The sequence below is a fragment of the Danio rerio genome, chromosome 20 (genome assembly GCF_049306965.1).
Source record: "Danio rerio strain Tuebingen ecotype United States chromosome 20, GRCz12tu, whole genome shotgun sequence".
Lineage (NCBI taxonomy): Eukaryota > Metazoa > Chordata > Actinopteri > Cypriniformes > Danionidae > Danio > Danio rerio.
In genome coordinates, this window is record NC_133195.1 from 29576565 (window position 1) to 29600245 (window position 23681).

At 35.0% G+C, this 23681-nt stretch overlaps 1 protein-coding gene and 1 long non-coding RNA gene across 14 annotated transcripts in view; one reads left to right on the forward strand and one right to left on the reverse strand.

The window, feature by feature from the left end:
• LOC141379245 (uncharacterized) overlaps positions 1–13996 on the forward strand; it is a 53234-nt gene extending 39238 nt beyond the window's left edge. For 3 of the 4 annotated variants that reach the window (XR_012395739.1, XR_012395742.1, XR_012395741.1), the window contains 3 exons: positions 5282–5348; positions 5484–5655; positions 10817–13996. This is a non-coding gene — a long non-coding RNA (uncharacterized lncRNA). Of the gene's footprint in view, positions 1–2943; positions 3109–5281; positions 5349–5483; positions 5656–10816 lie in introns of those variants that run through there. The other variant, XR_012395740.1, reaches the window with a different exon arrangement.
• Positions 1–23681, reverse strand: part of mylk4b (myosin light chain kinase family, member 4b) — a 57568-nt gene that overhangs the window by 33429 nt on the left and 458 nt on the right. For 3 of the 10 annotated variants that reach the window (XM_073933285.1, XM_073933284.1, XM_005160604.6), the window contains exon 1: positions 5201–5514. In XM_073933285.1, coding sequence (XP_073789386.1) covers positions 5201–5347 — 147 coding nt within the window. In that variant the 5' untranslated portion in view covers positions 5348–5514. Of the gene's footprint in view, positions 1–5200; positions 5515–12317; positions 12555–15890; positions 16016–23488; positions 23615–23681 lie in introns of those variants that run through there. The other 7 variants (XM_073933286.1, XM_073933282.1, XM_073933287.1 and 4 more) reach the window with 4 other exon arrangements.

Genomic DNA, 23681 nt, shown 5'->3' on the forward strand with positions numbered 1-23681 from the left:
AAAACTGGCCCTATGACATAATTGGTTTTGGCCATATTTGCTTTCTGACAAGCTATAACAGAAGCTTCCTATTGTTCCTTAAAGTCTGGTCAGTTTTCAGAGAAGAGTCAGGCAATATTTGATCAGCTATGATAATAAATTATTATAAGATGTGTTACTCATAGATAATAAGGGAGGGAATAATAATTGTCGGAATCTCACTTGAAAATGTTCTGGCCAATCAAATGCGACCTGGCCTGGGTCATGCATATTAATAACCCTGTGAGGATCATCAGAGTCTGTTTTCTGTTCCAATTGGTCTATTTTTTTTCACCAGGATTTTACATGGGAACAAGGAAATAATGGTCTTTGAGGTTTATGGTGTGTCATTTCCATACACTGAACTATGTTACTGTTCAACTATACCTGGGTATATCAAGATTTTCATTATATGGCACCACATAAAAAATCATACTGGTCTTATACCACAATTGACCAGTAGTGCACATGGATCCATGAAGGCATCTCAATGTCAATGCATGCATATATAGAAAGAGCATGCACAGGAGGCTATTTCAGGGTGGGAAGTAACAAAATGTCCCCCCATCCCCTGATGGATTCCATCCTCCCTCTGCTCCCTCCCTGCCCCTTAAAACCTACAATCCCAGGAAGGTCAGTGATCCTGATCCCGAAGTGTGTGTGTGTGGGTGAGAGTGCGTTTGGCAGTGCTCGAGTCTGTGCACATGCTGACATGAGGGAGTCCCAGGGAAACTCTAATGAACTCACTTCAGGTGATGATGACAGCTTACAGAGCATCTAACACCCCCTCAAGACTGATTATTAGCATTTCTGACACAAAACAGTTATTATATTGAGATGAAATGCAAACTCTGTGTAGTTTGGGTCTATAAAATTCTGCAAGCATTTACTAAATATTTGCTTTCATTTTTAAAAGATCTAATGGTTTACATTGTAAGTAAATTATTTGCGTATGTAACTAAATTTTGTGCTAGATGATAGGGCTGCACAATATTGTTTCAGCATCGATATCGCAATGTGAATATATGCAATGTTGAGTCTGAATTATAATTTAGCATTTTACAAGTGTTTTTTTTAGGTCTGTGACTGTGTAAGGGCTTTAAAAGCATTAAGGCATAACAAATTATACAGTTTTTAACTTTTTACAACTTTTTTACTGTTAATTACTTGTATCAAAATACCTTTGTCACAGTCACCAGCAATCAAACCTATGCAGATTGCTGGAGAACTACAAATCTGCCAGCAAAAGAACTACATATCCAGTCACTCACACGTCTGGTCTAGATAGTAGTTTTGGGTGGATTGCTGACGCCAAATGTTTGTCATTAAAACAAACAACATAAAAATAAGTCCTACAGTGGCGATTCCTATACAATACTTTATTATGTTTCAAATGCCAGTAGTTGATCAGTGGGTCCACAGTAATGTTAATGAAGAGAAAAGATGTACGCCCTAATATGTCACAACATATGAAAGACAAATATTTAATAATCAGAAACTCCTAATAAATTTTTTACATTTGAGTATTGAAGAGTTCAATAGCCAAAATCAAAAAAGGTTTCTGTAAATTCTGTGAACAAAAGAATTAAATTAACCCTTTATTTAACACCCTTTTAAAATATTAGGAGGTTGAATAATCAATGTACAAAGGTGATGGCAATTTTACTGGCCACATTTGCTCTCAAACATTGTTTACTTCACTACATCAGTTTTATGGGGAAGAGGTAGACAGAATAGGTCTAACTGATGGAAGAATGCAAAGAAATGTCATGCTCCATTGTAAAAATATTTTGTAGTATTTTTTAAATTCAAAATACTGTAATTTGTAGTTTATTTTAATAAACCTAAAATTAAGGTATTTGGTATTTTATTTTAAAATACATTTTAATGTATTTTTGCCCAGCCCTACTTGAATAATGTCCTCGAAAAACAACAAAACCCTGTTTATTTCACATCTTTTCTTTCACTGAATATATCTATGGTTGTAGATTGTTTATTATTATTATCCCAATCAATATAAAATTCTTAAATTGTATTAATATCACAATATGTATCGCAGGATAAAAAAAAATATATTGCAATGTTATTTTTCCAATACAGTGCAGCCCTACTAGATGATTAACACAGACAACATAGACAACTAGACTTAATCTTGTGTCCAATCTTGCTAGATCAAATGCATGGCTTAACACCTTAATACTGTAAATCCACAATTAAAAAATAAAAAAAGTCTTTTGGGTTGACAATTATAATGAACATTAAGTATAGCACAAACCTTTAGCATTGCAAATTACTTGCAGAGATCTGAATAAATTAGGGACTACACAGCAAAAAAAATGCATTTCTTACTTAGATTTTTGTCTTGTTTCTAGTCTATCTAATATCTAAACATTCTTAAATCAAGAAGAGTTTTCTAGTCAAGCAAAGCATATCGTCTTGTTTTCAGAAATATTATTACTTTTAAAACATATTTATTAAACAGACAGAAAGCACAGTGATCTTTTTATCTGCATCAAAAGTAGAATACAACATTCATAGAGAGAGCTTCAAATGTGGGCATAACTATATGAATAACAGTGTTTGAATGATTCAGAAAAAGGCATGTCAATATTCTGAGCAAAAACCAAATCAATATAATATTACCTATAGCTTAAAAGAATGACTATGCAGGGTTTTTAAGATCACCACAACGCAAATTCATTGAAAACCTGATATAAATAAAATGTATCGTTTCGGTTTCTGAAATTAAATGTTTAAGAAAGTGTCAATGAAAGCTGGAAGTCAAATGCATGCAGTTCATGCTGATGAAACACCAAGAAAAAAAGCCATAAGCAATAAATGCCATGAATGTCTCTCAACATGTAGATAGTCACATGGTGATATCTGAAACTTAACTAACAAGTCTGCAGGCCTTCATAATACAGAGCTGTCAATGTGAAACTCAATTCCTTCAGCTCCTCAGACACCTCTAAATCACCCTCGAAGACAAGAACACTCGGGTTAAGCCAGAATTTTCACATTAGCACATGCTGTTCTGACCAACGAACAAGTTATTTTAGGAGTAACACCATTTTCTGCTCCTTCACCAAGGTAAACATTACATTAAAATACCATTTTAAGTGTGTGTGTGTGTGTGTGTGTGTGTGTGTGTGTGTGTGTGTGTGTGTGTGTGTGTGTGTGTGTGTGTGTGTGTGTGTGTGTTTGTGTGTGTGTGTGTGTGTGTGTGTGTGTCTGCTGTGAAGGAAATGATTTGAAGGACGCGATCAGTGGAACAGATAAAAACAAATAATTACACCCTGTTGTGCTATTTGGTCATTTCATCAGAAACGTTGTTTTGACGCTTACCATGTAAATACACACAAACACAAAAATATATATAAATGTAAGCCATCGTGATTTCGATTGTTGGTTGGGTTGGATGGCAAATAAATTAAATTACAACCATGTCAAAATCAACGGGAGACAAAAAAAGACTGCAGATCTTAACTAATATGCACGCTAAATGTTATATTCACTTATATTGTCTCTCTGATTTTCATATTGCTGTCATTTCAAAGATCCCCAAATATGATCATCCTTCTTTGAGAGACCCCCTTATTGAATATAAAAGGAATTAACTGTTTTCTAGTAATAAGAGCCCATTAATACTTTAAAAACGCATACAAATAAGCTACTTGTAATTTATTCTAATTTTATGATGCTTTTATATTAATTATTTTTAGAAAGCAATATTTTTATTATTTTAATCCAAAATGTTTTTCTTTTTTATTTTATACCGTAGTCACTTATTTCAGTTTATTTATCTTAATAAAATAAAAGTTTGATTAACTGCTCTCGAAAATTGTATTCATTTATTTTTGTTCTGTTTTTATTTGAATATGCTATTTTTTGCCAAACATTTCCATAAACCTGCAGAGACTCCACAGAAGGCCCTAGTTTAAAAACCCACAGAAGGCCCTAGTTTGAAAACCCATGCTCTTTATAACCTTTAAAATTAAAACAGTCCTGCTTAAACAAAATCACCTGCTTTATAAAAATAAGTCCAAATCTAAACATATATGCAAGAGAACTCTTTAAAATGAACACATCATCAGTTCTATCAATACTTTTTCTGTCCATCGCGACAGATATTTAAACCAAAATCCTACAGCAAGACTCAGATATAACTCCTGTATAACTCAAGAACATGCTGAATTTCGTAACATTCATAACACAATCAGAATTATTTTCTGCAGCACTCTATTATAATAGCCTAATTAACTCTTGTAAAATATATTCAAATTTTTGCTACACTTTCTTTACATACCGAGCATGTGTAGGGCTGCACAATATATCGTTTCAGCATCGATATTGCAATGTGTGCATTCGCAAGTCACATCGCGAGCATACACACAATGCTGAGTCTGAATCATCACTTGCATGTGTTTTTGATGCCTTGATGATTGTATAATGACCTTAAAAAGCATTCAGGCATAAAATTGTACTATTTGTAATTTCGACTACAATTAATTTTATTGAATTGTTTTTATTTTTATAATTCATATACTGTACTTAAGTACATTGAGGTAACGTTGGTTTTATATTCGCACATTCGGACTTTCTTCTTAATATATTTTTATTAAAGTATTCTTTACAAATTCTAAATTGGGAAATCATATCCTCAGTCAATGACTATCCCACACAACATGGTTTACAGTCTAATAAATAGTGCTAATGTTGATTTGAAGTTATATTTACATGTGATTTCAGACAAATACTCAAAATACCATGGTTAATATTAAAGGGAGCATGTCACAAATTGTCACTGAACGAATATGCAAATGTAAAATCAACTTTTCCTCAATCTTAAGTAAACGATAAAGCCCTTTTTCAATTGTATCTTTTTCTTGAAATTCAACACATGCAAATACAGAAATGTACAGCAAATAGTACAGACTACATTGAAAATGGGTCGAAGAACACTAAAAAGTTTCTAGATTGTTTATTAGATTTTATGGAGATGCACTTCCACTGCAGAATCATTCCAATCCATCTAACATTATACAATCTTTCCAAATAGAGATAGGCTTATTAATTAATGTGGTGAAATTGTATTCATAAGGCAATGCTATATTTTTCCAATATTGTGCAGCCCTTATGTGTGTGTGTTTATATTTAGGCATTTTATATTGATGAGTTTTACCTCAATGTCAATAGATGCACTTTCTGGTGAACTCTCTCTTTTCCTTTTGTATGTAAATAAATTCCAAAATCGTCTCCACAGGATGGATGCAACCAAACAAACGCTTCCCACAATCCAGAGGTCCTTATCCTGCAAGAAGTTCTCCATGGTAGCTACATTCACACCAGCCAAACCTCCTTACAACATCCGCTTTAACTCCTTAAACTATTTTTCAGCTGTCTGATGTTAAGAAATTGCCCTTCTCGTTTTTTTTCTCTTCACGTCGGTCGGTTGTTGACATCAGCCGTGCAGAAGAGCGACGGATATTGAAAGGCGGGCAGGCGCAGGAGAGCTCAGACACGGGTAGAGGAGGCGAGAAGGACGCGCCTATTTTTCCGTATTAGGAGCAAAAGTTCCGTCAGTCACCGAGACGAGAGGTGGACAGGTGGTGCTGAGGACAGTTAGCAGAACTTGGTGTATCCTTTAACGTTAGACACAGCAGTTAAAGTGCTCACTCACACACACACACACACACACAATGGGATTGACGACACGTCCACGCACACGCTGCTCTAGCAGGTCGCGTACTCTATGGCGTACGGAATGGGTCAATAACTTGACGCTGCAACGTGCACTCGTCTCACTGAACGTCTCACTGAACGTCTCACTGACGTCTTAAAAAAATTTTTTTTTGCTATTAAATCCATGCAATTTAAGACGCAGACGTGACGTAGACGTCACGTTGACGTCACGTAGACGTCACGTAAATCACGTGTGGCAGTGAAGTGTCAAGCCAGACGTTACGCGTGATTCACGTGTAGCAGTGAAGTTATTTATTTATTTTTTTGCTAACACGTATCATAACACGCTGCTCACACGGCTCAGTGCAGTGTGTGAGGCAGTGCACAATTTCTTGCCCTTCATACATTCCTCTCAATGGACGTGACATCAACGTCTGACTTGTTACATGACGTCTGCGTCTACCTTTTTTTTAAAATATATATATTTGAGCAGTTTTTAGTGCGTCTGTCTGCTTTTTGCCGGCTAACTTATACAATATACAATAATTATGTGCAAATTATATATAAATATGTTAATATATAATGATATTTGTTTTCAAGGTAGCATTAAAACGTATAAAAAATGTATAACAAAAATAACAAATGTCTCCGGAGGTAAAGTTTAGGTTGTTTATTAATATATTCATGTTGTTTAGTTTTGTAAAATCCTTTTTTAATTTGTTTTACATTTGAGTCTTATTGTGTTTTAATTTTTTACATGTTTAATGTAGCCTACAGCATATCAGTGATGACCAACTCATCGACCACTATCGACTGTTAGATCTGATACTTTTGCTGTAAAATATTAGAAAAATAGAAAATTACATTAACCATTATTGTGTTGTTTTTAAAGCACCTTTCTTCTTTATTTTACATTTAAAACAATATTATGATTCTTTGACAAATAAAAAAAAACATAACATAATTTATTTTTCATTTGTTTCCTTTCTTTTTTGAAAGAAAATTAATATTTTTATTCAGCAATAATGTTACATTGATAGTATTTATATTTTGAATAATAATTTGCCAGGATTCAATCAATCAATCCTGTAAAAATATCATAGAAAAACATTTAACAGCACAACTTTGACAATACACTGAAAAATCATGCGACATAATAGTGTCAAAAAAATTTACTTTGCATCTTATAAATAAATAAGTATATTAAAATAGAAAAGCGTTATTTTAAATTGTCATATTATTTCCTAATATTACCCAAACCCTGAACCATTCATAATAATAACCAAAACAGTGATGTTTAATCTTAAAACGTTGAATAGCCTAATGTTATTTGAAATAATTTAAAAAAATTAAAATTTGCTTTAAATGTTACATCTAAACTAAAAACTAAAATCGCCAGTAGGTGGCAGAATGTCACTATTACAGTTTTTCCTAATTGTTTACACACAATTACTTGTATATTTCGGCATACACTTTCCATCCCCAAGCAGAAAAAAAATCTTTAATAGGATTAAGGAATGGAGAATATGGAAGGAGATAAACAACTAAAAACATGGGTGGACAGTGAACCAGTTATGAACCAGATGAGCTCTGATTTCTAAATTGCAATTCTGTGTGACAGGTGTTTACTCATGTCATGAGTTAGTATACAAAGTAGGACAACTGACTTTACAATTGTGAATGACAGTGTGTTCCTTGTAAAAACAAGAGATTTTCTGCATGAAATTTGTGCCAAATGCATAGAATTGTGTGTTGTTTTGAAAAAAAAGTGTGTTTTAAACCTGCAGTTTGAGTGTAAAGCAGGAATTGTGCTTGTAGTTTAGCTGCATTGGTTCAGGGGGTTAGTACATCAGTCACATGTTGTAGTCATTGTGTCTGAAGTACAAGTAATTGTGTGTAAAAAAACTGTAAGTGAGTCAATGTTCATTTACAGTTTTTTTTTTTTTTTTTTGATTGCTCAAGCACAATTTTGAAATGAAGGCTCATTTTGTCAAAACACTACACACAATTTCCACACACACACAAACAGCAGAACACATCAGACCTTTTGCAAAATGAAACACTTCATCCAAAACTTTACAACACTGTAACAAAACACAATTTTAACACCGTACAGAACACACACGCCTCATTCAAGATGAATCCGTTTGCTTCATTTACACACTGCTGATCTCAATCTTAAACACTCGTATAATTTCTACCTGACTAATACTGATATAATCTGGGTTTGATTTGTTTCAGAGATATTGCTATAAAGTACATGAACATACTGTATTCACCAAACAGTGATAGACAGAAAGCTAAATATTGCCCTATCCTAATAAAAACCATACAACAAATGTAAAGTGTTTTATTCAGCTTTCTGGTGATGTGTACATTTCAATATATAAAAAAAATCCCATGCCCTGTCTCCTGTTTACCAATCTTCCTCCCTTCCGTGCTTCCTCTTCCATACTGCAACATTGCCGTCCATATTTATTGAAGATTATTTATTTATAACTCCTGTTAAACATATTTATTGAAGACTAATATTTACAGCTATACTACTGTTAACAAATGTATTGTAGATAAATATAATAGCCTAGTTTATACCTAATACCCAGTTACAGTTTTTCATGATTGCTAACACACTAAAATCAAACTTTTCCTACAATTAGCAAAACCGTACAATCATGGAGCAAAACACAAGGCTAGATCTGCACAACTGTAGGCACATAGCTTCATACTGTTAGCAAAACATTACACACAGTCATTTGCAAATCACTAAACACACTTGGATGCTTTTGACACAGACATTTTTCATAATGGAAATTCCTTGAAATTTCAAAGCAAAGGCTTTCATATGAGCACACACATGAACTATAGGTCAAACACAGCCATCAGGTGTGCACACACAGCTGCTGCAAACTGTAGACACACACCAATCAGCTGTAACCACAATAAAAGAAGCAATATAGGAATAACCATATATGGCATACCAAAATGTTTAAATCATTTGTATAAATATTTACCATTTGAAATAAAAAACTATAAATAAGAAAGGTAAAAAGCACTTAATTGCAAATGAAACATAACTGTGGATAAGTGAAAACACTGATAAAGAATGAATAGGTATAATAAAGCAGAAATGAGAGCAATCTGCTGCAAACCCTTGAAGCAGACGCAGACGTGACGCAGACGTCACGTTAAAGCAGCGGAACAGATGGGGCAGACGCAGACGACACGTTCGGCACACGTAGACGTCACGTTCGGCAGACGAAGACGTCACGTTCGGCAGACGCAGACGTCACGTTCAGTGAGACGAGTGAACGTTGCAGCGTCAAGTTATTGACCCATTCCGCCCGCCATAGTACTCAGCGTATCTCAGGTACACCGATACTCCGGGACGCTTTCAACAGAGAAATGGCAACTTGTCATGGATTCTCCACATGTGTGACTACTATAATCGGACTAGAGATATGCGCACGTGCGCGCTGACATTCAGACACACAGTCACAGCTATCAAAAACACCGTGCTGTGTGTGATCGCATGCACAAAGCGATAAGAGACACGCTGGCGGTGTAAACTGTAACAGTAGCGATCTGATTTAAATAGACTGCAACTCTGAAGTTTCTGACTTTGCTTTGCTACCTACAGGTCATAACTAGTGTCACTATAATGTCAAATGTACAGTCATTTAAAAACAAGATTTGGTATTGAATCCAATAATAAAAATAAGCTAATAAAAATTAAGAAAACGTGCTGAAAAAATATTGTTTGTTATGATACAGTTGGGTCTTTTAAACTAAGCTGAACTAAACGTACAGATAACGTATAGTTACATTTATTCATCTAAAAGCCACATGATAAGCATAAGTGTCAAACTTTAAAACTGATAGGCTTATAGGCTATTATAAATATAAAAAGAGCGAAAGCCCTAGTGAGTCAGCATGCACTGTAGTAGGCTAAAATTAAATTCACACGATCTGTCGCCCTCTTCTGGACGACCAATAAACATACACATTTTCAAAAGCAATTTTATAGTTCACAGACCTGCCTCCTTTTTATTGTCGAGTTAATAAACGTTTGTGGGTGTGCGCATGTATTTGTATGCTGGTCTACACTGTGTTTTTACTTCAGAATATGAACACAAATTGAAAGTGAAAAAAATGCTAAAGGTTTTAGTTGAGTTTTTTTAGTAAAGGCTAAAACTGAACTAACAATGTTCAAATTATTTTTTTTGTGGTGTACTGACAAATACTACTGACATTAATACAAATTTGCAGAACCAAACGGGAAATGTGAAAGTTGTCATGTGTTTGATCCATAGTAATACAGCTCCCTCTATAGGCTCATTTAAAACAGTTCAACACAACTGGCATAGATAATACACAAATCGGCTTAGGCAGTGGCAGCCTGGCAGGTTGCTGATTTTGTCATCTTTGTAAAAAAAAAAAAAACTCTTATAAACTGTTTTAATTTAATAGAAATATAATTTTGTTAAATATTTTCTATTTGAATACATTTTATGATCCCAAAGCTGAATTTTTTAGCCGTCAGCCGCCACTCCAGTCTTCCGTGTCACATGGTCAGTCAGAAATGTTCTCGCTTTCTAAGTTCTAAATGTCATATTGTTTTCAATTGTCTCTATCTGCCATATTGACTCAGTTGAGTTTGCCCCTGTATTTAAGCATTGAGTATTTTCTGTTTATTGTTTGCTGTTGATATTGCTGTGGTTTGTTCATTTATTTAACTCCAGAAGCTTTTATTCAAAGAAATTTGGATTTCCTGGTCTCCTCAATGGTGTAGGTGTGGTTTCTTGCAGTTGATCCATTTTTGCCTTATACTGCTTTTGGGTTTGTTTATCAAAACCAGGAGTGTCTAAACTCAATCCTGAAGGGCCACTGTCCTGAGAAGTTTTGCTCCAATTCCAATTAAACACACACCCGAGCCAGCTAATTAAGATCTTACTAGTCATACTAGCAGCTTCCAGGTTGGTGTGTTTAGCAAGTTGGAGCTAAACTCTGGTGGAGAGTGGCCCTCCAGGACAGAGCTTGGACCTTCAGCTCCACTGATCTTTCTTCTCCATCCTCTGCCAGAGGCTTCCAGATGTTCCTTAACTCTCAACCTTTTCAGCTTTGGGCCATGCCATCTCTTTGGCTTCATCAATGTGCTGTCTCACTTCAGCTCCACCTTGGTCCAACAAGCCACTGACTTCGCTGTGGCTGTGTAGAGCAGTGGTGATGGTGTACATCTTTGGTTCTCAGCTCCACTTCAGTCAGTCAGGTTTCTGGCACTGCCCTGGTTCCTCCCTCCATTGGTTCCGCTCTTGATTTTCACCCTGATGTCTTCTGCGTCTCTTACTGGTTTCTTCCTCCATCTCCTCTCTGTTTTTTCTCTCCATTGTTTTCTCCATGAGGCTCCCATCTGTCTGCCACTCTTTGGTTGAAGTCATGCCCTACTTACAAGTTCTACAAGTCTTTACTTCCTCACCAAAGATTTGTCTGCATTCCATGAGGGGGAGTTACTGTAGCAGTGCTGTTCTGTTTGGGTTTAGTTTTTTCCCCATTTACCTATTTGAATTTTAATTGCTAGTTTGTGTTCTTATAAAGTTACATCTGTTCTGTTTATTAATCCCATGTGTGTGGGAGTCTAGGGAAAAAGGGACAGAGTGCATAGGACTCAAAGGCTTGTAGGAGACCACATTCAGTGAAGTCTTGGTAAAAAAATCATATTCCAGAGTTCCCAGAGACTTCACTGTGGACCCCTCCAAGCCTCTGCGTCCAGAATCCCTAGCAGCACAGTTGCCAGTGTATTTAACCTTGTAGTTATTTTTGTTCATTTTTTTTGTTATAAAAGTAACAACACGCAATAGAAGGAATATTCTTCATTTTACAAGGAGCTTTGGTCCTAACCAGCACCTCGAATTGATATATTAGAAATGGCTTCTTACCATTTCATTGGAGTGCAGTAAGTGCGCTATTCTGTGCTTTTGAATGGCTGTTTTTAAATTTCTGTCATGTTTCATCTGTGCAAACAGCCAATTTGCTTATTATTGCAAATCTCGTCATGTAGCGCATTGTTAGGACACAGGGTTACAATGTTTAAGTTTGTAATATTTATATTATTTGCTAATTAATAACCTCTGAATCTGCGTGCCTTTCGGAGTCTGCTACTGTCCACCGGAGATCGTATTTCGGTCACAGACACATGCTTTGAGAGCCTTCATGACTAAATGAATCAAATGCGCAATTTTCCATCAAAGTAACCCGGGGTGCTGAGATATAATTGGCTACACTGGCACTGAACCGGTTAAAAGAACCAAAACAAAGAAAGCCGTTCTGCTACGTAACAGACATTTTCAAAGCAGAATATCTGATTTAAGCATTGTTTTTCAGATAAACAAGAATGCCCACTTGAAATATATCATATCTACAAATATATTATGGTGTTTTTATGCTTTAGAAGAGTCAAAAAGCATACATGTAGCACCTTTAGGTGTTATTAATTTCCTTTTTTTCCTCTCCAAACTAACTCAGTAATTTACACACACCAAAAACATCAGTTTTTATACTAACTCACCTCCCAAAAGGCAAAGAGGATGAACGTGTATCAAACATTTCTGTGGATAAATTACCTGCTCAAGAGTCTTTCGTTGGACATGTTTGAGCTCCCAGTAGCACCGCATTTTTTCTACTTGCTCAAGGTGGCCGAAAAATGCAAGCCGACCCACGTCAAGCTCCTTGGTCTGTGAATCATCTCCCTCCATGGCTCTGTTGTTAAGAAATCCAGGACATGGAAGGCCAGTAAATGTCTTATTGAATAAACACTCCTTTGCTTTCTGTAGTTCTGATATTGTCTGCTTGTATCCAAGCTAAAAATAGACAACAAACAATAATTAATAGGGAGGAAAGTAACAGATCGATGTAATGCAAGTGTACAGATACAACTAATTAAGGTCAAATCAATGAGCATTTTTAGTCCATCTATCTTTTTTGACACTATCTTGCAATTATCAAGCACCTTACAATTGAAACACAATATTTTCAGTTAGCTACTTTCATTTGACATTCAGTTTATTGATTAATATTCTACATAAGCCTCTTTCTATGGTGTCTTTGTTTATCTAAGCTTCATGTGGATATAAAGATAGACACAAGAGCAGTTGAAAATGCATGTTTGACTCAATGCTGCTGGCTGGGTCAGTGAGCAGATGCGGGTCAGTGCTGTCATCTGTGTTGGGCAATGGTTAGGGTTAGCAACTACAAGCAGATTTATAGGGGTCAAATGGTCAAATTGGGGTCACTTAAAGCTTAAAGCAGTTGGGCCAGGTGGTGATTGTCATTTTGAAAGACTATTCTCTATTGTTATAAAACTTTTGTAGAATATATTTTTGTCTTATTTAAAGGCGAGAATTTCCAAAATTTGACTATATGTGAATAAAGCTGATTAAAATAAATGGAGGTATGGCACAATAAAAATAATAAGAGTAATTTATGCACCATATATGCCACCAAAGATCCAGTCTGCATTTAGACATCAGCTCTACCTCAACATACTTTGATGCTACTAAGCGTGTTGTTCTGTTTCCAAGAGATCAGCTGAGATGCCATTCTGTGCATAGCGTGTTGATCCATCTACATGCTCTGGGGTAACAAAAAGTCCTAGAGTGGAGTGATCCCCTGGGGCTGGGAGACCCCAACAACAAGAGCAATGCTCTATTTTCAATCTAGACACAAGCCTCAATCAGCTCTGGCGCCTGTGGCGAAGCATTATTCCCTAGAATGACCTAGGAATGCTGGTCCTGACTGTGTCATCTCTATTAGATTGGGGAAACCATGTCACTTTGTTTTTTTATGTTCACTTTAAATCTCTTTCCACAATGCATGTGATTTGAATACAAAACAAACCCTATTAAAAGACTTAGAATCTGGAAAGGAAACACTGGGGGGGAAACATGTCTGACATAGTGCGAAAGTGTCTTGAAATGTTGCTTTTTATTTATTTACTTTGCCATTGTTGACAGTGTTGTTGGCATTTTGTCCTGTATAGTACAGTGAGTGTGTGAGTCGTGACTATGTACCGTGATCTTGGCCTTGATTTCATATTCTCTGGTGCAGTGTTACAGTCGCTCAATTAAAGAGCTTTAAATGGCTTATTCTACAGTGATGAAAGGAAAACTCTTTGACTCTCTGTCAACACATGCTGGGATACTCTCTGGAAAAGAACACAACAATACACTTGTGTCTTGTAAGTAAGGTTTGTTGATATGAATAAATGAATGAATGAAGGAAGGAAGGAAGGAAGGAGGGAATGAAAAAAAGAAAGAAAATAAAGAAATGCCATATTTTTAAGCATATTTAACATAGCATGTTTTAGCACATTGCTAGTGGAATAAGCATGTTGTTAGGACATTTCATGATTTAAAACTATCCTAACGTGTTGAATAAATGGACATGCTACTAATATATTGCTAGCATGTATAACGTAGATAGCATATTTTAACAAAGCATTACTAATGCTTTTAGCTGTGGCTAGCATATATTAGCTTGTTTTATCAAGTTGCTTATTACGTTACCTATGTTTTAGCTCATTGTGAGCATGAATTAACATGTTAGTAAAATGTTTGAAAACATTTAGTACATTGCTATATCCCTATCATGCTTTATTGCTAATGCTTTCTTGTGCTATCGTAATTACTGTAAACATTAATTTCCTAGTTGAAAACTGGACTGAAACAAAAGTGCCTGGAAACTATCTTATAATTTAACAAAGTGGATGGGGAGAATGATTGTTGCCATGACTGCTTTTCTTTATTATGTTTTAACAGCTACATCATTTTCTCCAGCTCTAAAGGTAGTGCAACCGCATGTGTGTGTGCATGTTTGTGTGTTTTTATTTAACAGTGCATTCATGTTTAACAGTAAAAATGTTTAAATTCATAACCTGATGCATTTTTCCCTCTTTTAATGGGAAAAACTTGTAATCAAGCAGGAAATTTGGTAAAGGCATATTCAGTTAGTTTTACCATGCTCCTATGATGTAGCATGTTATGGTGTTTGAAAATATTTTTGACTATTTACTTGCCAAATATGAAAGTTATTATGTCATTGAATAAATAAAAAGGTAAATGAGACTTTATTTTATCAAATGCCATGTAACTCACAGTTCAAACTTTTATATTTTTAATCAAGTTGACTTCCGAACTTCGGTTTATTAACACATAAAAAGATACATATTTTCATTGGAGATGACAAATTCTCACTGCAGTTATGCAAAAACAACAGAATTGCAGAATTGGGGCATTTAATATCTGAAGGTGCAGTTAGTTCTATAATCTTTGTTCATAGAATGTTTTTTTTTTTAATTAAATGAAATCAGTGTAGGACATTTACATATGAGTTGTCTTAAATATGAGCCCAGCTACCGAAATGGCAGTGGTCACTAAACAGATTAGATGCGATTCTAGAGTTAGAATGTTCCTTTGATATTGCCCTGTGAGAATATATCATTACATTAGCGCCCTAGCCAAGAACTCTGCATGATTTTGGCAGCTCGTCTCTTGGAACATCACATCTTTGACGTCACATCTTCCCAACAATTTTTGACAGACAGTTTTGATTTAATAACATTTGATGGGGCAAAGATTTTAGTTTTTAGCTTTGAAAAGTCTGCCTTAAAGCACTGCTAATATACACGTAATAAACAGTTATAACTACAGCACAAACAAAGGATATGTCCAAAGGATCCTTAGTAAAACAACTACATTAAAAAGGATAAAGTCTTGATGAATAACAGCAATTCTATTGTAAAATGAAAACCAATATGACTTTAAAGCTTGTGGAGCCATTTTGTACTGGTCAACAGACGCATCAGGGAACATTTAATCTCTGATCTTATATCAACACCATCACTTTTGCAGCTGCCTAATGGTAATAGGAGTGCAGTGTTAAATTACACATACTAAAATGTACATTCCACTTATACCAGTAGATTTAACACAAACATTTAGGAACACTCATGCATTTTAATAGAGTCAAAGTATTCAATTAATCAAGGCAGGCTATATGTGCTTTGTATGTACAGGGTTAAAAGCAAAACAATAGCAGCTTGTATATTCAATAAAGGCAAATATGACTGCAGTATATCTTACTTTACAATACTGTAGCACATTTATAGAAGTTCAAGAAGTAGTTTGATTTTCACTTACATTTGATTAAGTCGTTCCAGTTGAGATTTTCACCCTTTCTGATGTAAAACGCATCCGTATCAAGGATGTTTAGCCATAAATCTGCAAGCAGCCTCCGGGCTGGAGTCTTGTCCACATCAGATACACTGTGTTAGTGGCACACAGTCAAGTAAGCAGGCAGAGTGAGTGAGTGTGATGTGGGAACGGGTCAGCAATGTACAGGAAGAGACAAGTGTAAATGTGAGGAGTGGGCGTGGAGGGGGGAAAAGAGAAGCATATTAGACTGAGAAGGGGTAAAGCGTGTTATTGTAGAGGGTGTGGAATTTCAGTGCCATGTGTTCCCCTGTCCTGTGCGTGTGTATATGTGTGTGTCTGTGAGGAGGGCAACTCCATGACTGTAAATCCAACCAACCAAATGACAAAAGGTTGGAGAAAGAAAAAACAAGCCTTGTTTTGTTAGGCCTGTAAAAAGAAGTTAAAACAAGTTACGCCAATAACACTTATAATATATTATTTAATTCATAATAAGCAAGGATAAGCATTTGGTTACCAGTTTTATTACTGAATTTGCATTATTAATATGTTTTTAGTAAGTTATTATTATATATTTATAAAATATTAACAGTTTGATATATTTGTCAAACTTTTTATGATATATACAGTATATCAACTAAAGATTCTATGGATAAAGATTCCGTTGTGTGTGTGTGTGTGTGTGTGTGTGTGTGTGTGTGTGTGTGTGTGTGTGTGTGTGTGTGTGTGTGTGTGTGTGTGTGTGTGTGTAGATAGATAGATAGATAGATAGATAGATAGATAGATAGATAGATAGATAGATAGATAGATAGATATACACATACACACACACACACACACACACACACACACACACACACACACACACACACACACACAGTTGAAGTCAGAATTATTAGCCCCCCCTGTTTATTTTTTCCCCAATTTCTTTTTAACAGAGAGATTTCTTTAACAAAATTGTAAACATAGTTATAACTCATTTCTAATAACCGATTTATTTGATCTTTCCTATGATGACAGTAAATAATATTTAACTAGATATTTTTAGGACACTTCTATACAGCTTAAAGTGACATTTAAAGGCTTAACTAGGTTAATTAGGTTAACTAGGCAGGTTAGGGTAATTAGGCAAGTTATTGTATAACGATGGTTTGTTCTGTAGACTATCAAAAAATACATATCTTAAGGGGGCTAATAATTGTGACTTTAAAATGGTTTTTAAAATAAATAAAACCCTCCCTGAAATAAAACTAATAAGACTTTATCCATAAGAAAAAATATTATCAGACATACTGTGAAAATGTCCTTGTTCTGTTAAACATCATTTGGGAAATATTTAAAATAGAAAAAAAATTAAAGGGGGGCTAATAAATCTGGCTTCAACTCTATAAGAAAAACACACTATACTAAACACGCTCTATAATATACAAATGCTATTGAAACATTTTACAAATTCTTCAACATTTCTATTTTATCATTCATAACTGAATGTTAGTTTACCTCAAACATGTTTTTATACATCTTTAACTGAAGGTTAACTGAAAAATAATGTAATGGAAAGAATATTTTCCTAGATAATTCAGTGTGAAGCACCCACTCAGTGGCTTTTGAAGACTAGTAAACCTTTGTCTTGTCACTATTTTATATATAGCCCTCAGCTGTGATTGAATTGTCAATGAGAAACCACCTCATGGAGTCAGTCTACCCAATTTAAGTGTACACTATTTTTGCAACAATGCAGTATCAATAAAGCAGCTTGTGCTTAAACACCAGATGTCAAATGTAGGAAATACAGCGAATCCACAACTGCAGATAAAAACAGTTAATTTATTATGTCTTTAAGAATGGTAAATCTAGTGAAACGACCACCAGGGTCAGATTGTGATCTCCTTGCCTTGTTTGAGACAGTTCAACAGGTGATGATCTGTTCTCACTCTGTGTCCCTCCAGTTAAAGCTATAAAGATGCCTTTATTGTGTTGGAATATAGGTTAGCTATGCTGTGGGCTCAGTTGTGCTGTGGTATATGATGGATTGTGTTCTCATTGAAAATAGCAGGATCAATCTGCAGCTGCTCTTGTCCTTTCATAACCCTGTATGAGCATGGAATATATTTTAAAATTGCTCTAATGTTTAATAGCTTCTATAACCATGAATTTTTTTATACTTTTTTCAAATATTTTCCAAGTTATGCTCAACAGTGCAAGGAATTTTTACAGTATTTCCTATCACATGTTTTTTCTGGGAAGTCTTTTTTGTTGTTGTTGTTTGGCTGGAATATTTTACTTTATATATTATTATAGTCAAAACTATTAGCCCAGGTAACCTAAATTGCACTTTAAGTTAAATGCTTGCAGTGTATCTTGCAAAAGAAATAATCAAACATTTTGTACTGTCATTATAACAAAGACAACGAGTTAGTTATTTGGAATTCTGTCCTCATCAGTTCCTCTCTTTTTTGGGGTTCCACAGGGCTCAATTTTAGGTCCTCTCCTTTTCTCTCATTATCTCCTACCCTTGGCTCAATAATTAAGAAATATGGTTTGTCATTCCATTGTTATGCAGATAGTCAGATTTACAGTTAAAGTCAGAATTATTAGACCTCCTTTGAATTCTTTTTGTCTTTTTTAAATATTTCCCAAATGATGATTAACAGAGCAATGATATTTCACTAAATGTCTGATAATATTTTTTCTTGTGGAAAAAGTCTTATTTGTTTTATTTCAGCTAGAATAAAAGCAGTTTTTAATTTTTAAAACACCATTTTAAGGTTAAAATTATTAGCCCCTTTAAGCTATTTTTTTTCGATATTCTACAGAACAAACCATCATTATACAATAATTTGCCTAATTACCAGTTCACCTAATTAACCTAGATATGCCTTTAAATGTCACTTTAAGCTGTATAAAAGTGTTTTGAAAAATATCTAGACAAATATTATTTACTGTCATCAAGGCAAAGATAAAATAAATCAGTTATTAGAAATGAGTTATTAAAAGTATTATGTTTAGAATTGTGTTGAAAAAAATCTGCTCTACATTAAATAGAAATTGGGGAAAAAACTAAACAGGGGAGCTAATAATTCTGACTTTAACTGTGTGCCGCTTAGGAAAAATGACAGTCAACTTGCTCTTTGATTGTCGTAGTGAAATGAAGTCTTGGGTGGCTTTTATTTTTTAAGTTTTAATGAAAACAAAACGGGAGTAATGGTTTTTGAAGGTACCACTTGGACTCCTCTATTCAATTTGGGTTCGTAAAGCTTAGCATATTAAGCCTACAGTCATAAATTTAGGGTTAAAAAACACAGATTTTAAATTTGACAATCAGACTACAGCGGTAGTAAAATCTAGCTTTTTTACATTAAGACAACTAGCAAAAATAAAGCAATATATACCAAAACAACAGTTCAAGACAACAGTGATCCATGCTTTTATGACCAGTCTGTTAGATGACTGTCATGCACTGTAAGTGGGGAGTAGCAGGCCAGCCGTTTTGCAAATGATGTAAAATACTGCAGCACGACTGTTAACTGGCTGCTCACAAATATGACCACATTTCCACGGTGTTAGCTTCACTTCTTTGGTTGCTAGTTCATTTTAGAATACAGTTTAAGATTATTTTATTTGTTTTTAAATATGGGCGAGGCAGTGGCTGTCGCCTCACAGCAAGATGGTCGCTGGTTCAAACCTCGGCTCAGTTGGCGTTTCTGTGTGGAGTTGCATGTTCTCCCTGCCTTCGTGTGGGTTTTTTCTGGGTGCTCCGGTTTCCCCCACAGTCCAAAGACATGTGGTACAGGTGAATTGGGTAGGCTAAATTGTCTGTAGTGTATGAGTGTGTGTGTGAATGTGTGTGTGGATGTTACCAAGAGATGGGTTGCGGCTGGAAGGGTATCTGCTGCGTAAAAACTTGCTGGATAAGTTGGCGGTTCATTCCGCTGTGGTGACCCCGGATTAATAATGGGACTAAGCCGACAAGAAAATGAATGAATAAATAAATGAATGTTTTTAAATCTCTAAATGTTCTTGCCCCACCTTATATCTCTGAGCTGATACACCCCTATAAACCCACTCATTCTCTCAGGTCAGCTGACCAGCTTCTCCTGATTGTGCCAAAAACAAAGCGTAAGCTTAGAGGGGATCGTGCTTTCGCTGTGGTAGGTCCTATAGACTTTGGAATGATTTGCCGCTGCACATTAGACATGCCTTTTCTGTGTTCTCATTTAAATCAGCTCTTAAAACTTTTTTTTCGTTGCCATTTAACACCTGATCCTAATACCTTTTAATTTATGTGGCGTTTAGCTATATTTTATCTTATATTTTATGTATTTTAAGGACTATTATGCTTAATTTGTTGGCTAATTTCTGTACAGCACTTTGGCTCACTTCTATGTTTGTAAAGTTAAACTTGACTTGACTTTAAAAAAACTATTATGTTTTTAAAAAGTGAAACAAAAAAATCCTGCTCTCTGATTAACCAACACTTTATATTTGATATTTAAAAAATAAACAATGAATTTTACAAGAGGGCTAATAATACAAGCATACAAACACTCTATTAATTGTGTATTGTTCTAGCATTTTCATATCATATGTTATATAATTATAAGCAATTACTTATTTAAACATACATACAGGCTTTATATGGGCTACATATCAAACGTTTTATTTATAATTTTTTTCACACATTCTCGACTCTTGCAACATCATCAGTTGGGTTGGGTTGGGAACGAGGTCAAGGGAAGTGCATGTGTCTGTCTGTGTGTTGGTGCGCTACGGGTGTTTCAGTACATTTGCAGATGTTTGGTTCTGTTATGAAGGGACGTGTGTGCCTGCCTGTCTGTCAGCCACACTGCAATGCTGCATAGTGCGTTTTCATTGCCAACCATTCCTCCCTCACTTAAAGAGAGACAAATTACACCCTCCCTCTGTCCCTCCAGACTAATTCTCTCTCTCCTCTCACATAAACATTCTCATGCATTTAGTTAGCCATCTAAATGAGAATGTGCAACAGATTTTTGCAGATAATAATTGTCATACATTGCACTATTGGATGTTGAATGCTTGACTCTGATTGGCTCATGAACATTTTCATGGAACCTAACAGTTAAAGTATTTCCAGGCAGGTCTTGACCTCATTAAAGTTTCATATCACAACATGGATTTCTTAAAGGTTTTTAACAGCCAACGAGAGTAAAAATATACAGTATATCAAAACAAATGAAACATAAAGGCAGCATAATTGACTCCAGCCTGTTAAATCATAACAATCTAAGTTGTCTGAGGATTGAATAAGCATACGAATTTCTATTACAAGATAAAACAAACATTATTTGATTTATTTAAAGATCTATTTTCCAACTGGGCATGTCCCAAAAGTTCCCAAAGGGATGTCAGATTTAGCTGTCTTCTGAGGACACGCTATGGCTGATTAAAAACAAACTCACACACTCAGGAGAAAATATGCATGCAGTGAGAGGTGTGGAAACAGCAAACCATGGTGCTGACAAGTTGAGTTTTATTTAAACCTCATTCTGACGTATAAGTGCTGCTGTCTGAGTGTAATTCAAGAGCAGCAACAGTGTGTGTTTGTGTTTGTGTGTGTGTGTGCGTGTTTCTGTTAGTGATTGTCTGCGTGCATACAAATATTTATACAGAGTTCGACAGACTGAACCAAGAAATAGTTTAGATGTTAAGGACATTTTGTATTACTTAATGTGTACCTGTGTTGTAAATCTGAGGGGTACACATTGTTATTGACAATTTATATTAAAATAAAAATATCCATTTTAAAAATTAAATAAATAAAAATCTTTCAGACAAAGTGAGTATTTCTGCCATCTAGTGGCTCTCAAATGGCATTATTCTAGGGCTCTTCAGATTCACAGCTAATCCCATTCTTCCACTTGTTGTAACTGAACACAATTTCTCATTTGAATAAGAGGAAGTGAAAATTAGATTTGAGGGCTTACAAAGGTCAGTTCGGTTTGGGCTTCCTTTGTAATGCATTTATTTGCATGATTCCTTGTAATTTTGCAATTTATGTTCAGATGTTTATTTCACACGCATTCTGTGTGCCTTATTACTATGCATGCATGGATTTTAAACATTTATGCATATAAAACACTTGTATTAAACTTGTATTTTAAATTTAATGTGTACATTTTAGATGAATTTAATTGATTAGAAATATCAAAGAATATTTTTATGAGGATTTCAAATAAACTGTTCTTTTTAACTTTTTGTTCTTTACAGTATAATGGGAAAACATTATACAAAACATTAAGTAGCACAACTATTTTCAATATTTAATGATAATAATAATTTTAATAATAGGGTAGCGCAGTGGGTTCGAACCCCAGCTGGGTCAGTTGGCATTTCAGTGTGAATTGAGTAAACTAAATTGTCCGTAGTGTATGTGTGTAAGAGTGTGTGGGTGTTTCCTGGTGTTGGTTTGCAGCTGGAAGGGTATCCGCTGCGTACAACATATGCTGGATAAGTTGGTGGTTCATTCCGCTGTGGTGACCCTGGATTAATAAAGGGACTAAGCCGAAAAGAAAATAAACTGATGATTTTAAATCATAATTTTAATGTAATTACTAATTAATTACAAAACAATTTTAACAAATAAATGCAGCATTAGTTAGACAAAAAATGAAAGGTTCAAGACAATTAACTGTAAAAAGTATATGCTTAAGTAAATATTTGTAAAATTGTATGTTTGTGTCTGTGTGTTCTTATTTGTTCATACCAGTGGAGACTAGCTCATGGTGTACGAAATAGACTGCAGCTCTGCACAAGAAGTCTGGCCAGAGGAGAAATGGTTGTGCCCAACTGAGCCTCGTTCTCTCAAAGTTTTTTTTTCCCTTCATTTTCCTCAATTGGTGAAGTTTTATTCCCCGTCACTGTTACCACTGGCTTGCTTGGTTTGGGACTTGTGGAGCTGTGCATCGATGGATTTGCTGTTCAGTGTTTGGACTTTCAGCAGTGAAAATTAAATTAAACTGAACTAAAAAAGAACTAAACTGAGCTCTAAAAACTGGACTGTTTCAATTTACTAGAACTTCTATGTTAAGCTGCATGGACTCAATCTACATTGTAAAAGCGCTATATAAATAAAGATGATTTGAAAAAAGTTATTTTGAAAATATTTGTAAAAACCATGTACAGTATGTTTTCTACAAGGTGCAGAGTTTAAGGGAATACAATATACATTTCATATGATAAGTTTAAGGACAGACCCCACATATGTGAAAGAAAGAAACAATAATTTGTTCTCATACAATGTTTTGTTGGCAATTCCTACAAATACACCTCCTGGTATTGTGGTCCAGGGTCACATGTGCATATTTACTCCTTATGCCAGTTATTGGTGTTATCTCATAAGATTGCAACTTAAAGTACTGACAAAATAAATAAATACCCTCTGCTCATTAGATCAATAAAGCGAGAAGCATTTTAATACATGTAGACAGAAACGTTTTACTGAAGAAGCATTCCAGATGAACACCTCCACAAACACAGCCTCTATTGTGAAAGGCATTTGGCAAGGTTTTATTGCACAGAACCTCTGATCCAGCAGTGTGACTCACCCTTTATGCACAAAGTCCAACTGATTAGTCCAGAGCTGTCACATTCATTCAATGCATCTGCCTTGTGTTGCTGACAAAACATAAAGTGTATTTCCTATTGTTCACCCTCTCTCTCTCTGCCTCTCTCTAAAGAAAACACCCAAAACAAACTCTCTTTTTTACTTTAAAACTTTGCTTGTTTAAAAAAAACGAT